The following is a 27,500-nucleotide window of genomic DNA, read 5'->3' on the forward strand; positions in this document are numbered from 1 at the left end:
AGCGTGCTGCTCTTCACGTTGGTGGTTACGTGGTTAAAAACGCACGGCGAGCTCACACAGACGATCTTTGAATGAAATGATCGATTGGATCAAAAAGTAGAGCGCCGGGGAGGAGCCGTCCATGTAAGCACAGCTCTGACAACACACACACACACACACACACACACACACACACACACACACGTCCTCCTTAGTGAAATGATGGAAGGATGAGGATGGTGAAAGTCGGCGCTCTCAGACTGTAAACAAACAGAACACTGAGCAATAAGACTGAACACGAGCTTTTACAGCTTCACACTGATTCAGGCTTCACTGCCAACAGCTCATTTATTCTGCTCGTGTTCGGCCCTTTACAACTTTACTGTCCGCCTCTTAATCTCCTGTCCAGCAGCTCTGACTGACTGCAGCACCTACAAACATCCCGCTGGACGCCACTGATTGCTCTCCCTTGGATCAGAAACAATGCGGAGCAGCTGGCTCCGCTCCCTGCAGCTGGTTCTGGCCCAGGAGCTGCAGAGGGAGCCGGCGTGCCGTCCAGCAGGAAGAGGAAGAGCCCAGAGTCACTCGGACACAGTTTGTCACCGTGCAGTCTGAGAACAGCCTGACCTGGTGCTGCAGCTACACACACACACACACACACACACACACACACACACACACGGGGTCAAAGGACAGGGAGCACAGATTTGTCTCTATCTGTGCTGCCTCCTGTAGTCGCTGATTGACACGTGTGTTTGGGAGATAAGTCTGCACGATCTCTCCCAGGGACGCGTTTCTATTTCCACCTCCTCCGCCTCGCTCAGGAGACGCTTCGTCTTCTCCCTGTCCCTCTCTCTCTCCTCCGTTCTCCGCTCTTCTCCTCGTCTTCCTCTCGTCAGCGTGTTTGTGTGGAGTTCTGCAGCAGACTTCATTGTCCGCTGAAAGGTAAATCCAAGGATAAGAGGAGCGACCCTGATGCCAATAACGGCGCTGTAATCACCTTCAATGTGTTTTATTGTCAGCTTTTTACAGATTAGAGCCACAATAATCTGTCCTCCTCCATCCATCTCATCCCCAGATGTTATTTTTGGCACCAGGACTCTGGCTTTCTGGATTAGTAGGTGTGCAAGTGTTTTTGTTGGGTGTTTTTTTGCCGGGCTGAGAGTGTGGACGTGCGTGTACTCGTGGTACAGCGGGCGAGCTATCTGCATCATTCATTGTGCTGGAGAGAGTAATCTGAAGTGAGCAGATCCAGTGTGTCTGCACGCTCACAATCTGCCTCTTCAAGTGGAAATCAACATTTCACGGGTGTGCAGGGACACATCAAAACCACCGCAATGTGCTTAAAGCCACAACATGAACAAATCCCAGACAGCTGCATCCGCAGGCACAACACACACACACACACACACACACACATCAGTCAGTGTGCAGACAGGAGGGTGCCCAGTGTGTGCTGAGGCTCCTCAAACCCAACCTGTTTAAAGACATCCGATCAGTCCATTAAAGATCAATATACATCATTAGTTCCTGCTCCTTTCTGATCTCTCTTCTTTATACTCCTCACATTTATCTCTCACTCGTACTGTCACGCCCACCTGTCAATCATCTCAGCTACACGCCTTAGTGTGAATAACTCTGATCCTTCAGCCAATCAAAACTGCTGAGTCATCGAAACCTTCCCCCCCGTACAGTGTGTGTGGATGGAGACATGAGCTGATCACAGGCTGTAAACATGTTCATGTGTGCTGTAGGAACAGTTTGAATGTGTGTGAGCTGACAGCTGTGGACGCAGTGACATCATCTTTAAGTCTGCTCTCTGCCCACTTCCTGTTTAAACGTCTCCATCTTCTTAAATCTGCCCTCCGACTAATGACCTGCCTACACACAATGTAAACTGTCATTTCCATCAGTCCCCCGACCTCATCTTACACGCACCCGTCTGATTCACTCCACAGAGCTGTAGCTCCTCCCACTCTGCCCGCCGGCTGAATACTGACTGATGACTTTCATTTTCACATATCAGTTCTGCTGCTAATTTTACTCCTTCCAATTAATTCCAGGTATTCTTGCACAGGACTCGCTATGATTAGAAGCAGCCTGAGGATGTTTGCACTGCTCTTCGATGCACGCACACACACACACACACACACACACGCACACACACGCACACACACACACACACACACACACACACACTGTGTAGATCTACAGTCTTTTTCCTGGTTTTGTTTTTCAGCGAGATCATCACTATTTTCTTGCAGACGTAGGACTGTCACGTCTCTCTCTCTCTCTCTCTCTCTCTCTCTCTCTGCTGCGGGACGATGATGAGACTCCCCACGGGGATAATGACATCTACGAGCGTCTCTCCAACGGATGTCCCCCGGATTTAATCCCACCCAGCACTCAGCAGCCTGAGAGCGCCGTGAGCCCCGAGACGGCGAGCAGCGCTGCACACAGACAGGCGAGAGAGCGAGGAGGTCGGCGTGGAGATGCTCACTTCCAAACCACCTCGGCTATTTTTATGATCAATTAAAGAACACACAAAGAAGGTTTGAGGAAGGACATCATTGACGGCTCATCTGTGCACGCCGTGCAGGTGCACACTTTGATCACTGTAAACAGGAAGTCATCAGCTATTGGTTCCCTTTGACTTGTTGCTTTGCAACACTCATGAATATTCATGTTGGGGGCGTGTAAATGATGACTTGACTCCGGCTCAGGTCAGGAGATCTCCTGAGCCCCCCTCACGCCGGTCACCATGACGACCCGCAGGATGCCGAGGGAGTGGCTCCGGCCCCTTCAGTTAGCAGCTTATTGTCATTCATGAGTTTGTTTGTGCAGAGCGGGAGGCTTGGACTCAGTCGGTCCCTCCTGATGGAACGCAAAGAGACGGCGGCGGCGGAGGTGGCGTTCTGCTCCCCTCTCTCAGGCCGGTGCTTCCACGCTCCGTTGAACTGATTTGAGGCCGGGCTCATCCTCCTGTCTCTCCACCACGGTGTCAGTTGTTCTTGTGCGACATGCAAAGGTCATAAATTAGCAATCGGGCGCCTTGAAGGAGACAAGCTGCTCCGCTTCCACCTGGCGGCTCTCCTAAGGGGAACTCTTTAAACTCACTGTTTGGATATGAATGTATTCATGTGGCTTTTATTTATTTCATTCCACAGAATCACACCGCTCTCTCTCGCCGCCTGTCCACCATCCAACCTCACAGCATGATCCTCTCGTTCAGGACAGATTAAAGGATCAAAACACTCCCTGAGGCCACGCCTCCTCCAGAGACACGCCTCCAAACCCCGCCTCCAACCACATTCACACAACTCAAACAGCTTTTATACACGAGGGGAGGAGCCGACTATGTAAACACAGCTCTGACAACAACACAGCCAGCAGGACTCACACACACACACACACACACACACACACACACACACACACACACACACACACTGATGAACATGTCACATGCTTTAGAGACTCTCTGCACACGATGAAGCTCTGTACAGTAACATCAGTACAAAGTGTTCTTCACATTCAGTCTGTGCTCATCCATTAAGACCAACCAACAGAAGCGTCCTCCTGTCAGCGTCCTCCTGTCAGCGTCCTCCTGTCAGCGTCCTCCTGTCAGCGTCCTCCTGTCAGCGTCCTCCTGTCAGCGTCCTCCTGTCAGCGTCCTCCTGTCAGCGTCCTCCTGTCAGCGTCCTCCTGTCAGCGTCCTGGCGTGCTCTGTGCAGCACACGTGAGCAGCGTCACAGCTTCACCTGCCGTCTCTGCTGCTCCATGAGGAGGCGTGGCCAAAGCTTCATGAGCAGCCTGCTCCACTTGTTGTGACATGATTAAAGGAGTGCTGCTGTGTGGTAAACAGGCCCCACTGGCCTCGTAGCTCCGGCGCTCTGTGTCTGTCCTCCTGGCTGCTTCCTGTGATATAATGCTGTTGACCCCAGTGGCGTCTGAGCCTCCATATTTAGTTATTAAATTCATGCATCCGCTAAGCTCCTCCAATATTTCACAACCCAGATTTCAACACGCCGAGGCCGGCTGCCGACTCTCTCAATCTCTGATGGAAAACTGAGTAGCAAGAAGAGAGGGGGGGGGCGGGGGGGGGGTGACAGAGAGAGACGGAGAGAGGACGAGTCAGAGGGGGAGAAGAAGTGAGCCCCCTATATTTTATTCAGTGGCAGCAGAGTACAATTCATAATCTGATTCACAGCTTTAATTAAAAAGTCGCCTCATAGCTGCTGGAAACATCCTGATTTATGAAGAGCCGACCACAGGCGGGGGGGGGGGGGGGCTGCTGACTCTTTTTACGACGCAGGTCACACGGACTCGTTCACACACTGGAGGTGAAACTCATCCAATTCACACGCTGCACACAGAGCGGGGATCAAACCCCCAACCTTCAGACTGAGAGGTGACCAACTCTACCACTGAGCCACAGCCCCCCCCCCCCCCCCCCCTGAACACTGTGAAGAACCAGAGCTCACTCTGCAGCCACCTTTATTTACAACGACTCATGAACACACACAGTCTGCAGAGCTGCTGCACGCTGAACACATCACAGAGACGACCAGCAAGCATCTTCATCACACACACCGCTCCCCCAGCCCGCACGCCATGCACACACACTGTACATAGATGAGGTGGACGGTCTCTGCCCCCCCGAGGCCTTCAGACCTTCATAAAAGATGGCCGACACTTGGGCAGCACTTCCTGACAGGTAACATGATAATCCACCTGGACTCCAAAATGAAATAAAGTCGATTTGCACCACAAGAATTATCCACCGGAATCTCAAACTTCCACCCGACACGAGAACCAATCAGAGAGTGTTGATGCCTCTTCACCTGCTGCCATGGTAACAAACCACATCCAGCACCTGGATGACTTCCTGCCTTCTCTCTCTCTCTCTCTCTCTCTCTGTCTCCACAGTTGGGCTGTCTTTGAAGATGCTGACATGGTCTCCATGGCGACGGTGGTGTTGGTGCCCTCTCCCTCCATCATTGCACCAACGTTATGATAAGAGGCGCTCCCATAGGAGCAGCTGCTGGGTGGAGATAAAGCCTGAGAGGGCTCCATGCTAACAGTGAGCACATGTTGCTAAAGATCCGCCGGCTTCTTTTCCCTTCGCTGACTCGTCTTCACGTCAAGTGTAATGGAGCGTCTCGGTGACCCGCTCAGCCCGCGTGCACTTCATCAACGCTTCCTGCTTCCTCTCCTCCTTCCCCTGCACGTCTCACAGGACGGTCACACCCTCACCTGCTGCTTCCTGTTTCAACTCCACCGCACGCCATTTAACACCAGGAAATCTACGTGTGCTTCGTCTCCGTCATGATCACGTCAGAATCATTTGGACGTGCGAGGAACTTGATTTGTTTTGGGACTAAAGGTCGTTTGTGGTTTTGTTTCTGGCTCCGCCTCTTTCTGTCGTTTGTATTTTTTAATATTTCATTTTTATGTTTTTAAAGATGATCATAAATAATTGCTAAGATCCTCGATCGCTCGCTCTCTCTCTCTCTCTCTGACTGTTTCTTAATCCTCAACTCTTCTTCTAACTTACTCACTCGTCCCTTCTCTCTCTCTCTCTCTCTCTCTCTGAGTCTTATCTCTAAGTCCCAGTTTAACCCTTTATGTCCTCCTCAGCCCGTCCTCACATCTGTGTCACTGCTCTCTCCCTCCGTCACCCTTCCTCCTCTCCTGCTAAATTAATTAGCGAGCTGTTGTCATGCGATACAGACTGTATTAGGAACAGGCGTGCGCTGATCCGCTTGTTATTCTGTTGGTGTTCACCTCCGACAGCTCTGCAGGAACACCAGTCTGAAGAGTTCAGTGTCCTGAGAGGTCGAAAAACAAAGAAGAGAGGCGAGCTCGTTTTTAACCCTTCCACGTGCTTCATCAGTCTGAGGTTGTTTCAGTCCTGTACTCACTTCATCTTTGGTTTAAATATCAAATTATTGACTGCAGATCTGAAAGTGACTTTAAATCAGCCTCCTGCGTGTGCGTGTGTGTGTGTGTGTGTGTGTGTGTGTGTGTGTGTGTGTGTGTGTGTGTGTGTGTGTGTGAAGGAATCAAGCAGAGTATTGATTGAAGCAGCAGATCCATATTGGGCTCTTTTCACATGCATGCATGAACGACATTAATGCGGCATGCTCTCCTGCTCTGAGCGTTCAACAGCTTTAGTTATGATCACGTGTCCAATGAGGGCTCAGATATCTTCGACACCTACAAACCAGAGAAGCTCCGGGAGGAAGCTGTTCCTGCAGATTCAGAATCCCACCAGAGATATTTAAAAAAACAAGCCAAGCATCAGCTCGCCGCAATCTGGCCTCAAGACTTTCTTTTCTTAGCATTTTCCTCCAGTGACAGTGTGAGGGAATCGATCCATAATTCATCCATAGGTACAAAACCTCTCGCACGGAGAAATGTTTGTCAGGAGTTTTTACAATTGAGCAGCCGGAGCGCTCGCAGCGTTTTCAATACTTGTGAAAAGTTGGGGCTTTGGGGAATCAATGCGAGATGCAAAACGGGAACAATCGACTGAATCCGCAGGAGAGGGTAAACGTCTGCGTGAGCGCTGCATCGTCTTCAGGAGGTCCCAGTTTAATCAGCCTCACTTTGACAAACCTATTATGTTGGCATCCTTCACAATGGCTGCCGTCACTATCTCCTCTCGCTGCCTTTTGTCTGTCCACCTGGTTAGAAGTGTTACAGCATCTCTCTGTGTGTTAGAAGACAGATTGGCACACAACACATATTCCTCTGTCTCTATTTTCCACCCCCTCCTTCCTGTTCCTCTCTCTCTCTCTCTCTCTGCAGTCAGAGAGCCACATATCACCGGCTCTGACAGGACATGGATGAGGTCCCTCAGAGAGGAATTAGCTCCCTGTAGGGAGTTCTTCTGCTAACCTCCCGGGGGGCATTTTTCATAAGCACAACCCAATCAATAACTTTTAGCATTATCTACTGGACATGAAGTGAAAGGCTGCAGGAGTTGTGCGGCTGAGAGCCTGCAAGGCGAGTGGCAGGGCAGAGCCTTGCCCGGAGCGACTGAAGCAAAGTTTCATCTGAGAGCTCAACTCAGGACGGAGAGGAGCAGGGTGACTACACACGCCTCACCACCACCGTTATCTCTGCAGCGCCACAAACACACCAGGAAGAGTCCTCATTGTGTGTGTGTGTGTGCGTGCGTGTGTGTGTGTGTGTGTGCGTGTGTGTGTGTGTGTGTGTGTGTGTGTGTGTGTGTGTGTGTGTGTGCGTGCAGCTCAGATGAAGAGCGCCCATTCCATTGCACAGGGGGCGTGACTGGGTGCTTGTAGAGCAGAAAAAGTAATCCCCCTCTCGGGGTGCAGACTGATTTATAGTCCGTCTCAGTCCTCATAATGGGAACGAGAAATGCAGCTAAGTAGAGCGGAGATGAAAGCAAAAGAAGTTTAAACATTATTACTTAGCTGCAGCTTCTGCACAACAAGACATTCATCAAGTTGTGTTCGAGCGACATTCATCACACTCTCTGACTCCTGAGCTGTTATCATTACACATTCAATCTGCGTCTGACGAGCTTCAATCAGTGACCAACACAAAGTGGCTCATGGTCAGTCAGTGTCAGAGCTTCTTCTTGTGGTTCTGAAGAGCCTCAGTGGGGTTCAGGTTCTCACCTTCACACTGAGCTGCAGCTCAGCTCACATCAACACAACATTTCATTTAGCATTCTGCTGCAATCCTCCCGACACTCCGCACTGTTAGTCCTCCAGGCATGAGCGCAAGTGTTTCCTGTCGATCGTGGCTGAGTAAAGATGCTGACCTGTGGCTTACACACACACACACACACACACACACACACACACAAATCATTCACCCGTGAGGCCGCAAAACAAGAAGTCAACACACAGCTGCTCGCAGACCCGCACAAACAATACACACTGTGTGTGTTACTAAAAATACACACTTTGTAATGAAACAACTGAACTTTAAAGACAGAGTCAGTAGCTTTTAAACGACAAAATATGAAATCAATAAATAATAAATCTGAATAAATAAAGCTGCTCCATTGTCCTTTCTGGGACACCATCATGTGTGTGAAGTGTGTTGTTGTAAATCCACTCTGATCCTGTATTTGATCATGTCTATAAACCCCTCTATTTCAGCCCTGCTCAGAACAGGCTGTTTCTGTGTCTGTAGCTTTAAATATGTAAATGAGCTGTGTCTGACCACGCCCCCTCTCTGGAAGGGCTCGGGTGTACTCGCTGCTTTCTGGCTCCATGTCCTATTGTTTACGGTGAGAAGGCAGACTCAGAGGGCAGAACAAACACCTAGCTGTGGGAGTGTCACCCACCTGGGGGAGGGGCTACTGCCCTTTGTGATGTCATGAAGGGAACATCTCCAAACGGCCTGTTTGAGCACACATTTTCTGTAAAGTGGAGCAGGCAGGAGACGGAGAGGATGGACTGTTCTCATCATCGGGGGGTTTGTAGACAGAAGTTAGAGGAAGATGGAGGAGAGGATGTTGTTTGATATGTAACCTGATTACTGTCACAAAAAACGCCTGTTGCAGTTTTAACAATGGTGGTGAAATGAAGACCTGAGGATGCAACCAGTGAGGATGAAACACACAGTTAATAGATATGAAGAAGAGTCAGTGGACTGAGTTTGAGTGTTGGAGCACGAACACTGACGGCACCTGAAGCATCCTCACAGCAGCATCTGAGCACGTGCCAGAAAATAACAGATGCCACCAAAGCAAACGTTGGAGGTGCAGCTCTCAGCTAATGATCTGATCTGCAGGCCGTTTTTCCAGGTGACTTATGTTGGTGCTCTGCAGCTGAGAACTGACGCTCTATTGATCCGCTGTTTGCAACCCGATTGATGTCGCCACGGAGATCTGAGATGTGTTTTCAAGCTTTTAAACACAAGATCCTCTTGAGAACTACAAGATCACAGAGAACTACAAGATCACAGGAAGAACTACAAGATCCTCTTGAGAACTACAAGATCCTCTTGAGAACTACAAGATCACAGAGACCTACAAGATCACAGAGAACTACAAGATCACAGAGAACTATAAGATCCTCTTGAGAACTACAAGATCCTCTTGAGAACTACAAGATCACAGGAAGAACTACAAGATCACAGAGAACTACAAGATCACAGAGAACTACAACATCACAGGAAGAACTACAAGATCACAGGAAGAACTACAAGATCACAGAGAACTACAAGATCACAGAGAACTACAAGATCACAGGAAGAACTACAAGATCACAGGAAGAACTACAAGATCACAGAGAACTACAAGATCACAGGAAGAACTACAAGATCACAGGAAGAACTACAAGATCCTCTTGAGAACTACAAGATCCTCTTGAGAACTACAAGATCACAGAGACCTACAAGATCACAGAGAACTACAATATCCTCTTGAGAACTACAAGATCACAGGAAGAACTACAAGATCACAGAGAACTACAAGATCACAGAGAACTACAAGATCACAGAGAACTACAACATCACAGGAAGAACTACAAGATCACAGGAAGAACTACAAGATCACAGAGAACTACAACATCACAGGAAGAACTACAAGATCACAGGAAGAACTACAAGATCACAGGAAGAACTACAAGATCACAGAAGTGGATCATGGTGCACATTTACTGTGTGGCAGTTCGACTTGTTCTTTCTGCTGTTGTATCCGACAGCCTACCAAATGACCAGATTACCTAAACACGACTGACGCCTGGATTGAACTACATGATTGGAAATCATCACAAAGGGAAACGTGCCTGAAAAGTTTCTACACATGAGTCTGAGTTACCCTGCTGTGTAATTCTGCTGCCATAACAGAAGCACAAACACATCAAGAGTCATTGTCTTCACACATCTGCATTCTCTCTCCTCAACTCCCCAAACTCTCCCTCTCATCCTCGCCTTGTTTCCCTCCTTCTCTGCTACTCCTCATCAAAAGCCTCCTAACTCCCCGGCTCCTCCGGCTGCTCCCATTTCTGAAAACACAGTCGAAGAAAAAGAAAAAAGAACTTTCCATTTCCATTAAAAAGAAAACAGGAAGAAAGAAGGAATGATGTCAATCATGAAACATCTGACAAAAGAAGTGCAGGAGCACGTCGGCTGATTCAGCAGAAGGACGCAGCGGCAGCAGATCCTCCAGGAGCGACTGAGTCATGCATGCCACCCGCCTCTAGGTGGTGCTGTAGATCACAGGGAGCATTCTGCTGTCCTTGCTCTACCGCCGGGATGTAAACCAGCGCAGTTAAGATCGCATCTCGCAGGAGCAGCAGGTAATCTGACGGACGACCACGTGTAACCGCTTAAGCACACACACATTGACGTGAACCTGAAGGTGGGAGGAGCTAACTCTGCTAACGTTAGCCAATCTCTGCTAACCAGTCTGACAGTGTTTCCCTGCACAAAAACCCACGCTGCAAAGTTTTAATTAGCCGTGCATGTTCCTGACGACGCTTTCAATGGATGAAAACGCCACGAATGATATATTGGTGACATCACACGGGTGTCAATGTCGCCTGTTACTCTGATTGGAAGTTTGCGTTGAGTCGACGGGACGGGGGGGTGCAGGAAGATGAGCGCTCTAAACGAGGGTCTGCTGTTAATTGGATCGGACTGATACATTAGTGCCCTTAATTAATGGCACTGAGAGGTGGTGATATAATTAGGGGAGTAAAATTACATTTGGGTAAACATGGTTTAGAGATAGAGCTCGTGTGAACATTATTATTCTAATGTATCTTCATTTGAGGCTCGCCGCTCTGCAATAAATGAAACTAATAACACTGAAGTGTAAAGTATGAACGCTGACGTGTCTTCAAGGAGCTGGAGTGGATCTTTAATGAGATGCAGCGTCTTGCTTAATTCATTGTTATGGTAATGTTGTGTGACGTCAGGCGCTGTGAGGAGATCTGCAGCGTCAGCAGCAGCTGTGTGACTTTGAGCTGACGACAGACGGCCGAGGATGAAGCGCTTCTTTATTACAGAGCCGCACTGTCGCTGTGCTGCTGGCTCCCAGGAAGAAGAGCAACCTCCTCCTCCTCCTCCTCCTCCTGAACACCGCCTCTCCTCTCCTGCTCCTCTGCACCAAGGCTCAGTCACTTAAACGTCACGGCTGATTTACGGAGCATGGGATGAGATGAAAACACAGAGAAAGGGAGGGAAGGGAAAAAAAGGTGAAATCTGAAGAGAACCTCTCAGCACCACGGAGCGAGGAGATGAATGTACGAGGAGGCGATGGAATGTGCTGATATGATAATGGCCCTCTCATGGGGCCCTCATGGCGAAATACACTTTCTCTGCGTAATTTGGTGCCGGGACAGAAAGAGAATGATGTCTTCTTTTATCTTATCGCACAAAGCACACTCCCTCTCTCCGTCTCTTCCACACATGCTCGGACCCAGCTGCCACTTCTCACATCTGCCACAGAAATCTCATCGGACAAATCCTTTAATTGCCTGATCGATGCCTGTAGAGCCATGCAAATCAGGCCTGATAGTCAATGGGAGCTGCAGGGTCGGGTTAGCAGCTGATCAAAGTGCAAACTGTGCTAAAACATCAGGACTGAGCCAAACGTCCGCAGGCTCCACCTTGAACCCTTCCCCTGAACCCTCCGGAAAAATCTGGTGAAGTAAATCAAGTCTCTGAAAGTTCCCGACCATCCATCACAGAGCTGGAGGTGAGGCAGCACAAACACACGCAGCTGAGACAACACGCATTGTTCCTGTGTTTTCATTCACTGCAGGGACAACACGCGTGAACTAAGGAGACGTGCAATCGATGTTTTCTTACCTTGTGTTTTGCCAGCCAGAGTCTGATCCCAGCGTCTCAGAAGAAGCATGATGGTACAGCCTGGGACTCCTCTCTCCCTCTCATAGCCTCAGACTGAGGGAGGCTCAACTACAGCCAACACAAGAGAAAGCACAGCATGAGTATTGATTGTTTGCAGAAGCTGTACTCTATCATCAGGTGAAAACTCACTCGTCCAGGTCTGTGCTAATAAAGGTCCCACGTGACCTGCAGCCGCGTTTACGAGTATTAAAAACACAAATATAGAAATGTTGAAAATCGTCGATGGTTCGCTTTTTGTCAGTACAGAGATCTGTATTCATAGTCTGAACTCTGATCATCACAGAGAGCTGCCCCCCCCCTCCTCTCACACAGGCCAGCATGTGGTGGACACTGTAGCTTCAGTGTTTAGCCAGCTCTGCATGTGGTGGACGCTGTAGCTTCAGTGTTTAGCCAGCTCTGCATGTGGTGGACACTGTAGCTTCAGTGTTTAGCCAGCTCTGCATGTGGTGGACACTGTAGCTTCAGTGTTTAGCCAGCTCTGCATGTAGAGACACTGTAGCTTCAGTGTTTAGCCAGCTCTGCATGTGGTGGACACTGTAGCTTCAGTGTTTAGCCAGCTCTGCATGTGGTGGACACTGTAGCTTCAGTGTTTAGCCAGCTCTGCATGTGGTGGACACTGTAGCTTCAGTGTTTAGCCAGCTCTGCATGGCTCTGTAAAGCTTTCTGCGTTCTAACCTCTCTCCATGTTTCATCTCCAACATTGATCCTAGTTTGAGCAGCTTTCTGCTGCTGGAGCTTATTAGAAACATGCAGAGGCTTTTTAGCTCGGGTACAATCACTTCTATCTGAAGCAGTTCCACTGCCCGCTTCCATCGCTGCAACACCTGTTCACCTGATAACTGCTCTCATATCTGGCAAACCCAGGGGCGTCCAAAACGGCCTTCAAAGCCCCGCCTACCTTCTCTGGTCCAATCAGATCCAGAGCCTTCAGGAGCAGAATCTAAAGCTAGAAGGAGGACATACTGGCTGCTGCATTGTTGTCAGAGAAGCTTCAACACAGCAGGTTTCCTTCATGTCTGATCACAGAGGAGGAGAGCAGCTCTCTGATTGGCTGATTGATCACAGACTCTGGTCTTTACATGTTAAACTTTCACGTTTTTTTGGCCAACAATGTAACGTGAAGTCTTCGTTCCTGGCGACACATTTGAACGCTGCCAGATTCCCCCTGAAAGTCTCTCAGTCATTCCCCGTGTCTTTCTCTTCGGCGCGCTCAGGCAGAACTAATCATCTGGAATAATCCCACCTGTCAACATTCTCAGGTAATTAATAGAAAGACGAGTTTAATTAACTCAGAAATGAGACTGAAACGTCCATGGGAGGAAACTAACCCTCCGACACTTTCAGGCGTAACTCCGACCGGCTGCAAGAAGCCAGCAGGCCATTTTAGTTTTTTTGGGATTTGCATCATTTCTGAATCAGAAACTCGTTTTCCACCAGCAGACATCGGAGGATCGCTGCAGCCTTCATGTCATGTACTGTAAGAAAGAGCGCACTCACAGCAGCTTTAGGTAAAATCCTGGACGGGTCGGGGGGCGTGGGGGGGGGAGCAGCAGCACTTTGGAGGTCAGTGTACTCCACAGGAGCAGCTTCACTTCGCTCCTTGGAAGAGACGCTCGCTTGTTTCTGTGCCGTCCGCCAGTCTGTTGTTGGAGAGGGAAGAGAGAGGACGGAGGGTTAGAGGCAGGTCACAGACAGACTCTAATAAAGCATACTGCTCCTTGGCATGGAGCGCTCTCTCTGGCCTGCTTCTCCTGGAACGACTTAATGAGATTACATGAGGAGGATTTAGAATCTTTAAAATCTGCATGAAGCGATTTCCACTTATTATTTACACTCACAATCCATCCCAGCTCCACAGAAACAAAGAGTCTTCATCCCTAATTGGTTTAAATGCATCTCACTCTCTGTGTGTGTGTGTGTGTGTGTGTGTGTGTGTGTGTGTGTGTGTGTGTTGGGATGAAACAGCCTGATTTGAGGAGAATTCAGCCCAGTGTGGATAAATAAAACATTTCCTCCAAATGTACTGTAGCACTAAATTGTCTTCTTCCCCCAACACTGCTCACACTACAGTATGAGTCAGATCAGAAGAATAATAAACAGCTTCTATTAATCCAGATTATTCCGGACTCGTCTACGATGAACTCGCTCCAGTCCATGAGAGAGCGAGCCATGCTTTAGGTAAATGAATGATTAATTGAAATCTGTCGATGAATAATAAAAAACTCTCTGCAGGGTGACAGATTGCACTTTTCATATTTAATAGCTGGATGCTCCTCACACTCACACACACTCACACACACACACACACACACACACACACACACACACACACACAACATGCACAACACACTCGCAGCAAACATGTCATCACCGGTGAATGTGGAGCAGATTAAAACATCAAAGACGGGTATACACCGCTTGCATAAGCTCGAGTCCTAGCTCGTTTCCTAGCTCGTGTCCTAGCTCGTGTCCTAGCTCGTGTCCTAGCTCGTGTCCTAGGTCGTTTCCTAGCTCGTGTCCTAGCTCGTTTCCTAGCTCGTTTCCTAGCTCGTGTCCTAGCTCGAGTCCTAGCTCGTGTCCTAGCTCGTGTCCTAGCTCGTGTCCTAGCTCGTTTCCTAGCTCGTTTCCTAGCTCGTGTCCTAGCTCGAGTCCTAGCTCGTGTCCTAGCTCGTGTCCTAGCTCGTGTCCTAGCTCGTGTCCTAGCTCGAGTCCTAGCTCGTGTCCTAGCTCGTGTCCTAGCTCGTTTCCTAGCTCGTGTCCTAGCTCGTGTCCTAGCTCGTTTCCTAGCTCGTGTCCTAGCTCGTGTCCTAGCTCGTGTCCTAGCTCGTTTCCTAGCTCGCTCTAATCCCACAAAGGAGTCTAAAATGTTGCTTTTTTTCACTTCGCCGTGCACTCTCATCTCCTTCCTCGCGGACGCCGTCTGCGTCGATACAAGTCCTCCTAATCAGCTCGGATGAATTATTGAGCAGCCTTTTTATATCAGATCATGACCCATATTCCGCTCGCTTCAAGTGGATGTGCTGCCAATAAAATCGAGATGTGCTTTTTAAAGTCGTCCCACATAGGCCGCTCGCTCGCTCGCTCCACAAACTGCTGAGCGGATTCAGACGCTCACTCAGCACATAGTGACACGTGAGGTCACAGTACAGCGTCCAACACACGAGAGTCTAAAAATGATAAAACAACAGAGAGGAAGAAGTTTCAACCAGTTTCATTAAAGGAGCAGTTTGTAGCTCCGCCCCCTAGTGTTTAAAATGAGTACTGCAGTCTAAACTCTAATCATCACAGAGAGCTGTCCCCCCCCTCCTCTCACACAGGTCAGCATGTGGTGGACACTGTAGCTTCAGTGTTTAGCCAGCTCTGCATGTGGTGGACACTGTAGCTTCAGAGTTTAGCCAGCTCTGCATGTGGTGGACACTGTAGCTTCAGTGTTTAGCCAGCTCTGCATGTGGTGGACACTGTAGCTTCAGTGTTTAGCCAGCTCTGCATGTTTCTTGTTTCATGTTATTAAAGGGGACGTATTCTGAACGATCCACTCTGACAGTGTTTTTAAATGTTTATCTGGTTTGCTCTGAGAGTCGACTGACCCACAACATGTGAAAAAAATCCTCCAGTTCTTTGTGGTCTGCATAAGAGGGAGAACATGTCCCCTTTAATACTGTTAGTCAAGTGGTCCTCATCAGGGAAGTCACAATGATCCTGGATGATCTCGGAGGTCTGTGAAAGTTTGTTCTGGGTTGATTGAGGCAGAAGCAGGAGCAGTGACGTGGTGTCATGAGGCAGCATGCGGGGAGATCCAGTAGGAAGAAGGAGGACGGATTAAGAATCTCCTCAGCCCCTGCTGTCGCCTCTCCTGGCCTGTTTATCAAACACGCCGCCTCACAAAATCTCTTAAGCTCTGTTCGGAGACTTTTGGCAGACTTCTTCTTCACGGAAGCTTCTGGCATCGATTTTGCTCTCAGACACTAAAAATTGACAGGTGGCTCGAAATATGTGCAAAGCCCCCCGTGGTCACCTGATATGACTAATTTATGGCTCCATAAAGTTCATTGACAACATTTAGTGAAGCGTTAATCATTTAGAACGAGGGTACACTTTCATTACTCGAGTAAAACTCAGAAACAAACTCAGTCAGGCATCGACCACAACATCTCGTTTTGGCAGAGCCTCCAATGAACGACCTCGTTTCACACCTGACAGGAGGGGGGCGTGGCCTCCTGAGGTAAGACGTAAAAAGAACAACGTGGAAGCAGCGGAGTCGTCCACACGACACCTCAATGAGAATACGCTTCGATCAACGCTACGTGTAGGTGAACATGAACGTCTGGAATGTGCGGAGGCCGTCGTACCTCAGGAGGGCGAGCACGGTTAGAATCCCGACTGTGGCTACTTTCAAACACTTCCCCGCAGAGAGCGACGCTGACTGAGAATAATTTGACACCACGAGTTTTTAAAACGATCCGTGGGCTCAAGAAGTAAAAAAAGCTTTTCATAAACTTCCGTGATATTCGTGACCGTGTGGAAGCTACGACATGTTTTAAAAATGAAGGTTTGCACATTTAAACATTTAAATCCTCCCCGTTCATATCAACATGTCCTCGCTGTCAAAGGAGTCTGGTGAAAAGACAGCAGACAGCAGCGTGGCAGAGCGTCCATTTTGCAGCTGTGACAGCTCTGACTTCCTGTGCCCCCCCCCCCCCCCCATCAGCAGGGGGGCCACAGGGGTCACATGTGTGCTGAGAGCAGCCAGCAGGGTAATGGGCCCAGGTTAGGAGAGCGGGTCCCAGGTGTGTTTCACAGGTAGGTAGCTGTAACCTTGACACTGCACACACACACACTCACACACACACACACACACACACACACACACACACACACACACACACACTCACACACACACACACACACACTCACACTAACTAGGGTCAGCTGAATGATAGGAAGGTTAATCAGAGAAAAGGGGTCAATCACTGCTGCACCTGTGATGGATGGATGGAGGGTCTGCACGCGTGCGGCTGTTGACGTGCGTTTAGCTGCGCACACACACACACACACACACACACACACACACACAGACACACACACACACACACACACACGAGGAGCCGATAAAAACAATCTGTGTTTCTGAAATAAGCGGATCAAAATAATCGTGTTGAGAAAAGGGCAACGTGCGGCGTCGCTTTGTGTCGATGACTTTATTGATCTAACTATATATCCCTCACACACACACACACACACACACACACACACACACACACACACACACTGCTCTGCTCTCGAAGGTCGTTGGACGGGCTGAAGTGGCTCCTCCATCAGGCGGAGGCGACTTGTACAGTTTTGACATTATCACACATGATCAGAGCGGAGAATGTGACCTTAAATCACACGGATGAGAAGTGGATTAAAGCTGAAATGAAGGGTAAAATGTCTGTGGAGCGCCGGGGAAACATCTATTTAATATCTACTTAAACCTCACACACACACACACACACACACACACACACACACACACGCATGCATGCAGAAGTAGCGGCCTTATGAAAAAGAAATTTGGATGAATATCATCAATTAATCATCATCCGAAACATGCAGGAGAAAAAGCATGTGGGGATTCCAGTACTCACCTATGAAAAGCTTAACATTAGAAAATATTGATTTTAATGGATTTTGGCGGCAAGAATGTGGTCTACTACATCGACTAACAGACAAAGATGCTGCTGGAGTCTTTAATCCGCGTCAGTGAAATCCCGTTAAGATTCAATAGTTGGAAAAAGAAATATGGGAATCAGCTTCAGTCCGTTAGAAAAAGGAGTCAAAAAGAAAGTCCCCAATTAGGACAGTTTTTAATGACTGTTAATTTTGTTTCATTAGGGGTCGAATCCAGGATTTAAAGGGTAATTCCACAGGAAAAGGGCTAAATCCAGGGAGCCTGAATCAGGGTGGCAGCTGGTCAAAAGTCCCACTTCCCATTCTATTTAGAAGAGGAGAGGCTTTAAATCTCCTTCAGGAAAAAGGTGGAAATAGAAAGAAAGGAGATGGACAAAGAAATGAGTTGTGTGGTTTGTTCACTTTGCTATGCATCTGTCTACAGCTACACACACACACACACACACACACACACACACACACACACACACTGCAAAATGATTCAGTTTCTTTGCAGTCTGCTAAATTCTTTGGAGCCACTGTTTGTGCTATATTCCTGAAATGCAAAGGATTATTGGAGAATAATCTGCAGCCCTTTGTATTTGGATAAATGCGATGGAGGTAAGTGAAGGAGACGAGTTGCAAACGTACGTCACCGAAATGAGAAAAATAACAACAACAATAAGAAGAAGAAGGAGCGACTGCGCTCTGATGGAAGATGACGTGAGAGTGGTGGGACAGCAGATGTTTGTGGACCACAGATGAAAACAAATGGAAACGAAAGTGGAGAGAGAGAGAGAGAGAGAGAGAGAGAGGGCGAGAGAGAGGAGGTGATGGAGAGATTATAAAAAAGGATGGTGATGAAAGAGATTTAAGCTCGAAGCAAAGTTGGAGAAAAAAGTGGCGGTGAAGGAAAAAAAAGGGAGAAAAATCCTCAGCAGGTTTTTTTTTGTCCTAGTCCATTCTCTTTGAGTGTGTGTGTGTGTGTGTGTGTCTGCGAGATGAGAGTGAAGAAGGATAGGCGACAGAGAGAGAGAGAGAGAGAGAGAGAGAGAGAGAGAGAGAGAGAGAGAGAGAGAGAGAGAGAGAGAGAGAGAGAGAAGGCGGCAGGCGGAGTGTATAAACACAGATGACACCCAGACAGGACGGACAACAGAGCGCTGGTGAGTTGGGCTCACTTTGACCTTCACCTCAGAAACACCAAGACGAGGAGACTTCAGAACACCGGGGCTGCACACCAACACCATTTATTGTTGTGAGCGGACAAAACGACGTGTGATGAGGACTGGGGGAGGTGTGTGTGTGTGTGGGGGGGGGGGGGGGCGTTTAAGACACTTTGATGGGAGAAAAACAGACTTTTGTGCAACATATAAAAATGAGAAGATGTCGTCTGTGGGATGCGGCCTGGAGAAGGCGAGTGCTTGATGAGTCACTGTGGGCGAAGAGAGAAGAAAAAGTGAGAACACACAGATTAGAGGAGGCAGGGGGAGAGTGATGAGAAGATGACATGGCATGAGGAGAGAATCAGCTGAGTGCCGGATGGGAGGGGAGTCATGGTGTACCAAAGCCAGATTACAGGCCTGCGCGCGTGTGTGTGTGTGTGTGTGTGTGTGTGTGTGTGTGTGTGTTCAATGTATGTGCACCCCACACAAAACACCTTGCACACACAGAAAAGGGACAAAGACTTTGAGACAGACACTGAACACTAAGTCGACCTACCTATGGTTAGAATTAAGAATCGCCCAAAAAAGATGCATAGGATGGAGGGAGGAAAAAAGAGAAGGGGGGAACAGGAAATAGGAAAAAGGTACAAAAGTGAAAAAGGCATAAATAGAAAAGACAAGCAAGCCAATTAAAACGTGTCTACCAGAGGGGTGTAAAGAAAGGAAATTAAAACACAGGTGGAGTCAAAAAAAAGTAGGCAAAGTTAAGGGTGGACAGTGAGCGGAGCGGAGGGGGGAGGAGGGAGGCGGTGAGGGGAGGGGAGGAGGGAGCGTGGGCTGCACAGGGATAGAAAAGGCTGGAAGTGGAAGCGATGGAGAAGGAAGGGAGGATGAATGAAGGGGAGAAAAAAAAGAGAATAAAAGGGGGTAAAAAAAAAATCCCCCTCCCCTTTCTCTTTCTCTTTTTCTCTGTCTCTCTGCCTCTCTCCCCCCTCCTTGTCTGGATCATAAATAGAAGAAATTGTTGACCAGGTAAATGGCGAAATAGATGAGAAGACAGAGGACCGAGAGAGCAAGCAAATGAATAGGTAAAGCACCTCCCAGCAGCGCGATGAGGAAAAAAAAGAACAAAAAACGAAAGATAAAAGCAAATACTCCAGTGGCCTCCGTCGTCTCCAGTCTGAGGGTGGAAGGGGGGATTGGCTGCTGCCAGTTGTTCCCCTTCCCCGGCTGCTTTCTTCTGTCTCTCCTCCCAAAAAAACACTTCCCATCCAGATGACACAAAGCAGGCAGAGACGTCCTCTCCTTTCTCTCTCTCTCTCTCTCTCTCTATCTCTCGCTCAACTCTGCTCTGGAGCCGCACGCCACTCACACAGGTTGGGCATTGTTGCAGCAGCAACACAAAGTCTCAGCAATGTTGCCCGGTGGGAGGGGAAAAAAAGCATTGGGCTCTGCTGCTGCTCGTCGAGCACTGGCTGCCTCATGAGCGAGGACACTGAGCTGCTCTGTCTCCCCTCTCCCGCCCATCCCTGCCTGCGAAAAGATGGGAGGAAGGGAGGAGGGTCCACACGCTGCATTAGTATTCATTGAAAGAGTGTGAGAGAGAGAGAGGGAGAGAGAGGGAGAGAGAGGGGGGGAGAGGGAGAGAGAAAGAGAGAGAGAGAGAGAGGAAGAGAGAGAGAGAGAGAGAGAGAGAAGAGAGAGAGAGAGAGAGAGAGAGAGAGGGAGAGAGAGGAAGAGAGAGAGAGAGAGAGAGAGAGAGAGAGAGAGAGAGAGAGAGAGAGGTGCCTTCCAACAAATGTTGAGGAAGCACACCGGTGAGAAACTGATAAGAGACTGGCTCCCTCTAGAGTCAATAATGGAAACACAAACTCTGAGGACTGGGAGCACTGGGAGCACTGGGAGCACTGGGGGCACTGGGAGCACTGGGAGCACGTCACTTTGACCAATCTGCAGTGTGTTTGTTTTATATGAAAACAAAAACCTTAAAACATGATCATCAGTCAGAATTACACAGGAAGCAGAACCAATCCCAGGAACCTGGAGCAGAACCAGACCCAGGAACCCGGAGCAGAACCAGACCCAGGAACCCGGAGCAGAACCAGACCCAGGAACCTGGAGCAGAACCAGACCCAGGAACCCGGAGCAGAACCAGACCCAGGAACCCGGAGCAGAACCAGACCCAGGAACCCGGAGCAGAACCAGAATCAAGATGAACAGACAGAAACTGAAAAAGAAGAAGCAGCGTTCTTAGAAGGAGGGCGCACTAGGCGGCGGGCTGCTTCAGTTTTTCTCCTCACTGGAAGAAAAGACGATCAGATAAAAACACTCGATGGACACGCGGCCTAATGTCTTATTTTCAATGATGACTGATGGCAGGGAAACTCCTCCCTGCAGGAAGCTTGGATGGGATCCATGATGAAGATAACGGAGCGTGTGGTTTTAAACACCTGCTGCAGGTAAACTGAACATTCAGACGACCTCACAGCGTGCTACATCAAACACAAATCAGACACTCAAATTAATCCTGCCTGAACACACGGATCCTTTTCTCTGCATCTCGCCCTCAGCTAAACTCGGTGTTGCTATGGCGACAGATGACAGCTTCATCGTGTCCAACTCCGAGGCAGCAGCACATAAAGATAGGTGGCGTCCTTCAGAGTCAGACTGCAGGTCTCTGTACAGATTCATCCTCCACTTATCCAGAGCGCCGTCTGTTCTCTGCCTCAGCGGGTACGGGCGCCATTTATTCATCCCTTGGTCGGCACACAAAGACAACATGGTGTGTTCATGTGGAGCCGCTGCCCTGCTCGAGCTCGTACTCCAGTATTTAGTGATTGCACTGTGGAGGTGCCTGAGGGTGTTTCTGGGACTATTTGAGAGGAGCTTTCCTCATGGGGATCCCACAAGGATTCAACACTACTTCTCACCATGAACGTCTGTACATCACCATGGTAACGGACTCTAAACACATTCAGTGTCAGGTTGTGTTCAGAGTTATGTCTTCAAATCAGCCATTAGTCATTCTCTGTGAATCTCCAGCTGAAGGAACATGTTTACGTTAACTTTAGAGATTGTGCCGTTTGACTTGTAACCATGACAACCACAGACACGTCAGGTCGGAGGTCACCGACTAACTCGGTCACTTCCGTCCTGGTGTTCCGCTACACCCCGAGCTGAAGACATCAGGGTGAACTTGCCTGGTGTGTTTGTCAAAGTGTTTAAATGCTCAGCTCAGCCACCGCCGTTAAAACTCGTTTTAAATATCAAAGCAGCCGCGGACGTGACGTCAGCACGAATCACTACTTCCGTTAGTTAGCGAGCCAGGTGAGTGTGTTTAAGAGTCATTTAATTTAAACTCATGTTCATACGTTAAATAAAGAATGTGTTCCTTTGACCACTTCAGTGTGTGTGTGTGTGTGTGTGTGTGTGTGTGTGTGTGTGTGTGTGTGTGTGTGTGTGTGTGTGTGTGTGTGTGTGTGTGTGTGTGTGTGTGTGTGTGTGTGTGTGTGTGTGTGTGTTCATACCTGTTCACCTGCTGTCGAGCTCACGGTTAAGGAGGGAGGAGGAGCTCACTGATTGGACCTTTCAGACTTAAAGAGTGATTAACGTGCTCAATAATAATAATATATAAACATATAATAAAAACACGAACAGAATTGAATGAATCGCAGCTATAACAGCACGGATAACTATTTTGGGGTTATTTGTCTTATGATTAAACATTTGTGCTATTTTTTTTATTATTGTCTTTATTGACAATTTAACAAATACAAAATGTTAATACAAAAAAAGGATGAACATATAAAAGCAGAACATACAGAACAAGTTAATTGAAAACATGAATCAAGACTATGGAGGATATCAATTAAAATCAAACTTTAAAAAAAAGTTTTTAGTGTGACATGTCGCCCCCTCGCGGTCAGGATGTGCAGGTAACACTTCGATCAGCTGTGCGGTGTTTGACTGCTCCTGCCTGTCTGTCTGTTTTCACGGCGCTGGCTCAGACATGGCGACGCTCTCGTCTCCGTTACGAGTGTGTAGAGGAATCCTGAAAGAGCTGCGAGCCATCCATGGAGCGGCCTACAAGAAGAGCCTAATGTACGGCTACGTCCTGGACCAGTTCCGGAAGAACCAGGCGAGTCTCTGCCGAAGCTAATGTGGCTAACTAGCATAACAAAGCACACGGCTAACCTCAGATAACATGCTAACTCCTGAGTTATAACGTCTTTATTTCGTTAGTTAAGTCACATTAGAGTCCTGTATTGGCTCGTTAGTAAACGTGACAGTATAGAAATCCCAAACATGACCCTCATGAGCTTTTAAAAGTTAAACTTTAATTAATTATAAGTTTTTACTCAAGGCAAGGTGACTGTTGAGAAGAAGGACATGCTAGCCAGAAGCTAACGAGTCTTAGCATGAGTTAGTGTTTACTTTCTGGTCTGAAACTTTAATTAAAGATGAATTTATATAAATCAAATTATTTATTTGATTGAGCCCCTAATCTATGCTCAAGTTGACTACACTTTCTGTTTTACTGAAATGTAATCTTTTTATACTTTATGAATCACTGTTGAAGAGATGTGCCTTGGAGCAGGAGATGTTGTGGGTTAAGTGCCTTGCTCAGGGGAACCTCGGTAGTACTCAGGAGGCGACCTGGCTCCTCTTCTGCAACGAGAACCAGCTTCCACACCTTGATCCCCACCAGGACTTATAACCGTTGAGCCTCCGGATCCCAACCCGGGTCCTTACACACTGAGCCACCGCTGCCGCCCAAGTATCATCAGTACTGATGGTTAAAGTCTCAGAGAGCAGCCATTAAAAACTGCAGACAAACTCCTGCAGCCTTTGCATATTTGAGCTTTCAGAGTTTTTTACATTACATTTTTGGTCTATAAAAAACCCATAAATGACTATTTGATTATTGATTGCAACCGATTCCAGAGTCTGTTGTGGCTCTTTAAGCAAAAATCTGCAGGAGGTCCATTCAGCCAGCGTTCCTCCTCTGACACGGCCTGTGACGGCCCGTCCTCCCTTTTTAAGGATAACATTAAAACATAAACATTAAAAGTGTTCACGTCCTTTGACAACACCAGATCCGTTTATTAACGAGCCTCTGAGCGCGAATACAACAATACACCAGCTTCAGTTTTTGAGCCTTCAAAATAAAAGCACCTGAGGGTGTGATGTTTGCACGGGGAAGTTCATATTTAAGGCTGCAGTGTGGACAGCGAGTGTCCAGTCATGCTTGATGCAACGCAATATCCAACACCTGTGTGGTGTTGGCTAACTTTGTGCATGATTGGTCGCTTGCTGTCCACGCTGCATCTGTTAAATATTCACCTCTTTGCTCTCTTCATTTTCTGTGAGTGACTTCAGTTTTTGGTTTTCAACATTTAAAGGACACAATGGCTTAACGGCACAGTGTCAGACGGGGATCTGACAGCACTCTGCACATTTTGACCACAGACTGTAAATGTGAACGTTTGAAGCCTGAGTGACGTCACCCATCTGTTCCTGCAGGGGGCGCTGGAGTCGACTCCACGCTGCAAATGCTGGAAAGTAACAGCCACTCAGCCACAACCTCATGCAGTTCATGCAACACACACACACACACACACACACACACACACACACACACACACACACTGATGAGCAGTGACAGAAATCTGTCTCGAGTCTCCTTTGACCACGAGCACGGCGGTCCAGAGCAGAATCAGTTGATCTGAGGGGAGAGAGGGGCAGCAGACGGCGTTCCCCACCTTGGGGTCCAGACCTTGTGGGGTCCAGACCTTGTGGAGTCCAGACCTCGTGGAGTCCAGACCTCGTGGGGTCCAGACCTCGTGGGGTCCAGACCTCGTGGGGTCCAGACCTCGTGGGGTCCAGACCTCGTGGGGTCCAATTAATTGAGTAAAAATAATTGAATCTGAGCAAATAGCTGTCTGTGTTTTGGATGTTCGGGGTTCGCCAGAGCGGGGTCACAACACGAGCCAAAGAAAGGTCAGCAGCCTGACAGAGTGGCTCCTTTTAAAGATGGAGAAACATCGTTATGTATGAACACACATCTGACCAAGCATGCATCTGGACTGCAGCTCTGATCCGTCATCCTCTGACCGTCATGTCCAGCTAAGTGTCTGTGATCATGTTTGCGTCCCCGCACGTTCAGCCCGGGCGTATAGGCTTCGAGCTGCCATTGTTCACGCTTGGGAGAACGTGGCTCACCAGGGTGGTTGAATGCATGTGCACTCACTGAAGCAAAACAGCTAGGAGCAACTCCTGCCTGTCAGTGTGTGTTTGTCCAGCTCCAACCACCCACAGGCTCTCTAATGTATATGTCAGCGTGTATAGGGACGGGGCTGATGAGCACAGTAAATACATGTGCAGAGTTTGTGTAGAGCTCCATGTTGTCCACCAGCTCCACCTCCAGGCTTTCCTTACAGACCTCGTCTTCATCTCTCTGATAAAGATGAGAGAAAGATCTCCACTCAGATTTCTGAGCAGTCGAGAGAGAGAGAGAGAGAGAGAGAGACAGAGAGAGAGAGAGAGAGAGAGGAACTCTGTAATGATCCTCATGTTGTCTTTGGAGGGATCCTGACTGTCTACAGTGAGCTATGCTGAAGTTCCCTTGAGCAAGGCACCAAACCTCAACAGCTCGGGTGGTCTTTCATGTGCAGCCCCGCCCCTTACCTCTGACCTCTCTCCATCAGTGTGTGTGTGTTTTCAGCCTCCTCTTCTCTCTGACAGGTAACAGGAGAGAGGTACTGTCGGGCCCAGCAGGAGGCGCACCATGACGCACACACCTACCTGTGCATGCTGGCCTCCACCAGGAACCACGTGATCCTGCACAACTTTTACCAGGGCAAAGACGAAGTCAGCATGGAGGCGGCGGCCGGCCTGGTGGGTCTCAGGCTGCCCACTCAGCCCGGAGGTAAAGGCTGGGAGAAGTGAGCAGGACGAGGAGGGACACATCTGAGACTCGTCTACAGCTGATCCATCTGGCCCAAAAACACACACACACACACACACACACACACACACACACACACATTTGACTGGAGGATGGCAGATTGGAGCTTTGCTGTCATGGACTGCAGAGAGGGAACTTCATGAGTGGAGGTGTTTGAACGCAGCATCAAAGGGAAGAGAAGAGACAACAGAGTGATCCGAGGGTGTTAGAAGTAACTGTGAATCCACGCTATAATTATCTGCTTCTCTCTAAATGTGTTTCTCTCCTGCAGACACTCCTGTTCTTTCTCTGTTTAACTGTTTGTATGTTCATGGGGATCATTTGATTAAAGTCTGAGTCACTGTTGGACTTCCTGCGAGTGTTCTTTACCATAAACATGCTGAGTGTAAACACGCCTTTTTGACGCCATCGACTGTCAAAACATCAGAGAATAAATATTGTTGTAAAACATGTCGGGGTGAAGTCTGGAACATGTTGACGACCTTTACGTGGTGGTCACATCAGTGAGCATCATCGTGTGTGTGTGTGTGTGTGTGTGTGTGTGTTGCAGTTTGTCCACACACACACACACACTGCCTCCCTGACTCAGCTTGTTCAAAGTTCAAACGTGGATCTGGTTTGGTCTGCCTCTTAATGACACCTGCTACGAAACAACAAAAAAACAACAACAAAGCCTCTGCTGTTTGATTCTCTTCTAGCGTGGCAGCTGAGGCCGCCCGCAGAGGGACACGCAGGCCCCCGTGTGTGTGTGCACCAATGGCACACACACACTGACGTTATGTAAGGAGGAAAAGTCCAAAAAAATCACAAGAGTGCATGCCACAAACACACACACACACACACACACACACAGGGCAGCTGCATGAGCTGAGAACAGTACTGAGCCTTGATAGGACAGTGATATAATGATGTCCACATCATGGACATGGACTCTCCTGTCTCTCTGACACGGTACATCTGCTCCTCCGGCCTCGTGCTATCAGCCCTCCTGCTTCCCTTGACTCCCCTCTGCTGACTAACGTTGCCCTCAGTGTGAATTTAAATAGACTTACCCCAAAGCAAACAACTCACAGTGACACGGGGAGTAAGACGTGCACCGTGCAGCTGCCCCAAACACACACACACACACACACACACACACATACACACACACACACACACACACACACACACACATACACACACACACTCTCTCTCTCAGCCCAATGCAAAGTGACAAACCAACGGCTTGTGTCAGAATGTGTGCAGCACGCAGGATGTGGATGTGTTCCTCCACAGCCTGCTGACAAACAGACAGAGAGGGGAACCCTCCCACAGGCTGCGTGACGCTGAAGGTCACTGTGTGTCAGGGGGGACACGGAGGAGGTCATCTCCTGATGACTCCTGAGGGGCATCTCATAGCAGGGAGTAGTCATGCACGTGCATGTGTTTAGAATGTACGAGAAGCATGAAGTCGTGTGGGGGGGGGATAAAGGTGCAGGATGAGCCTCGCGCTGTCAGCCTCACTTGGAGGAAACGTAAACGTGTTTGAGTGAAAGGTGGTGACAGAGAGCGTCCAGCTGCTGAGAGGAGGAGGAGGAGGAGGAGGAGGAGGAGGGCGGAGACACTTCAGGCGTCAGAGTGGAGGCTGATCTGTTCATCCCAACTTCTGTCTCCGGGAGAGAAAATCATCAGCTGTGGAGCTCGCTGGAACAAGGCGCGTATTTGGCGCGTGGGAGCGTTTGGATCCTGCTGAAGTTACGCGCGAGGTTTCACCCAAAAAAAAATCGGACGACAACACAAGAGAGCTGTTACGTACAAGAGAGAGAGAGAGAAAGTTGTTTGCAGAAAGCACACACACAGGGAAGAAGAAGAAGACAAAAAGGAGCGGAGAGAGA

The 27,500-nt window shown here is 48.6% G+C and overlaps 3 protein-coding genes across 3 annotated transcripts in view; 2 read left to right on the top strand and 1 right to left on the bottom strand.

Moving 5' to 3' along the window:
* Positions 1–20,224, bottom strand: part of srebf2 (sterol regulatory element binding transcription factor 2) — a 32,484-nt gene extending 12,260 nt beyond the window's left edge. Inside the window, exons 1-3 of the mRNA XM_079365410.1 lie at positions 19,213–20,224; positions 13,342–13,484; positions 11,785–11,892 (exon numbers count right to left, since the gene is read on the bottom strand). The gene's annotated coding sequence lies outside the window, so the exon portion shown is untranslated. The remainder of the gene's footprint in view (positions 1–11,784; positions 11,893–13,341; positions 13,485–19,212) is intronic.
* Positions 20,225–21,832: 1,608 nt separating this feature from the next.
* fmc1 (formation of mitochondrial complex V assembly factor 1 homolog) lies at positions 21,833–25,971 on the top strand. Its single transcript, XM_079366988.1, has 3 exons — positions 21,833–21,983; positions 22,664–22,794; positions 25,401–25,971. Exons 2-3 carry the CDS (start codon positions 22,666–22,668, stop codon positions 25,602–25,604), a joined length of 333 nt encoding a protein of 110 aa, XP_079223114.1. The 5' UTR covers positions 21,833–21,983; positions 22,664–22,665; the 3' UTR covers positions 25,605–25,971.
* A 1,433-nt stretch (positions 25,972–27,404) lies between these two features.
* Positions 27,405–27,500, top strand: part of LOC306838666 (heme-binding protein 1-like) — a 5,501-nt gene continuing 5,405 nt past the window's right edge. The window contains exon 1 of the mRNA XM_079366980.1: positions 27,405–27,500. This exon is cut by the window's right edge and continues 85 nt beyond it. The gene's annotated coding sequence lies outside the window, so the exon portion shown is untranslated.

This window comes from Symphodus melops, assembly GCF_947650265.1.
Source record: "Symphodus melops genome assembly, chromosome: 17".
Taxonomy (NCBI): Eukaryota; Metazoa; Chordata; class Actinopteri; order Labriformes; family Labridae; genus Symphodus; species Symphodus melops.

Coding starts and splice junctions, on each gene's coding strand:
- fmc1 (XM_079366988.1), top strand. CDS start 22,666: ATGGCGACGCTCTCGTCTCCGTTACGAGTGTGTAGAGGAATCCTGAAA. Junction 22,795..25,400: donor ACCAGTTCCGGAAGAACCAG/GCGAGTCTCTGC, acceptor TCTCTCTGACAG/GTAACAGGAGAGAGGTACTG.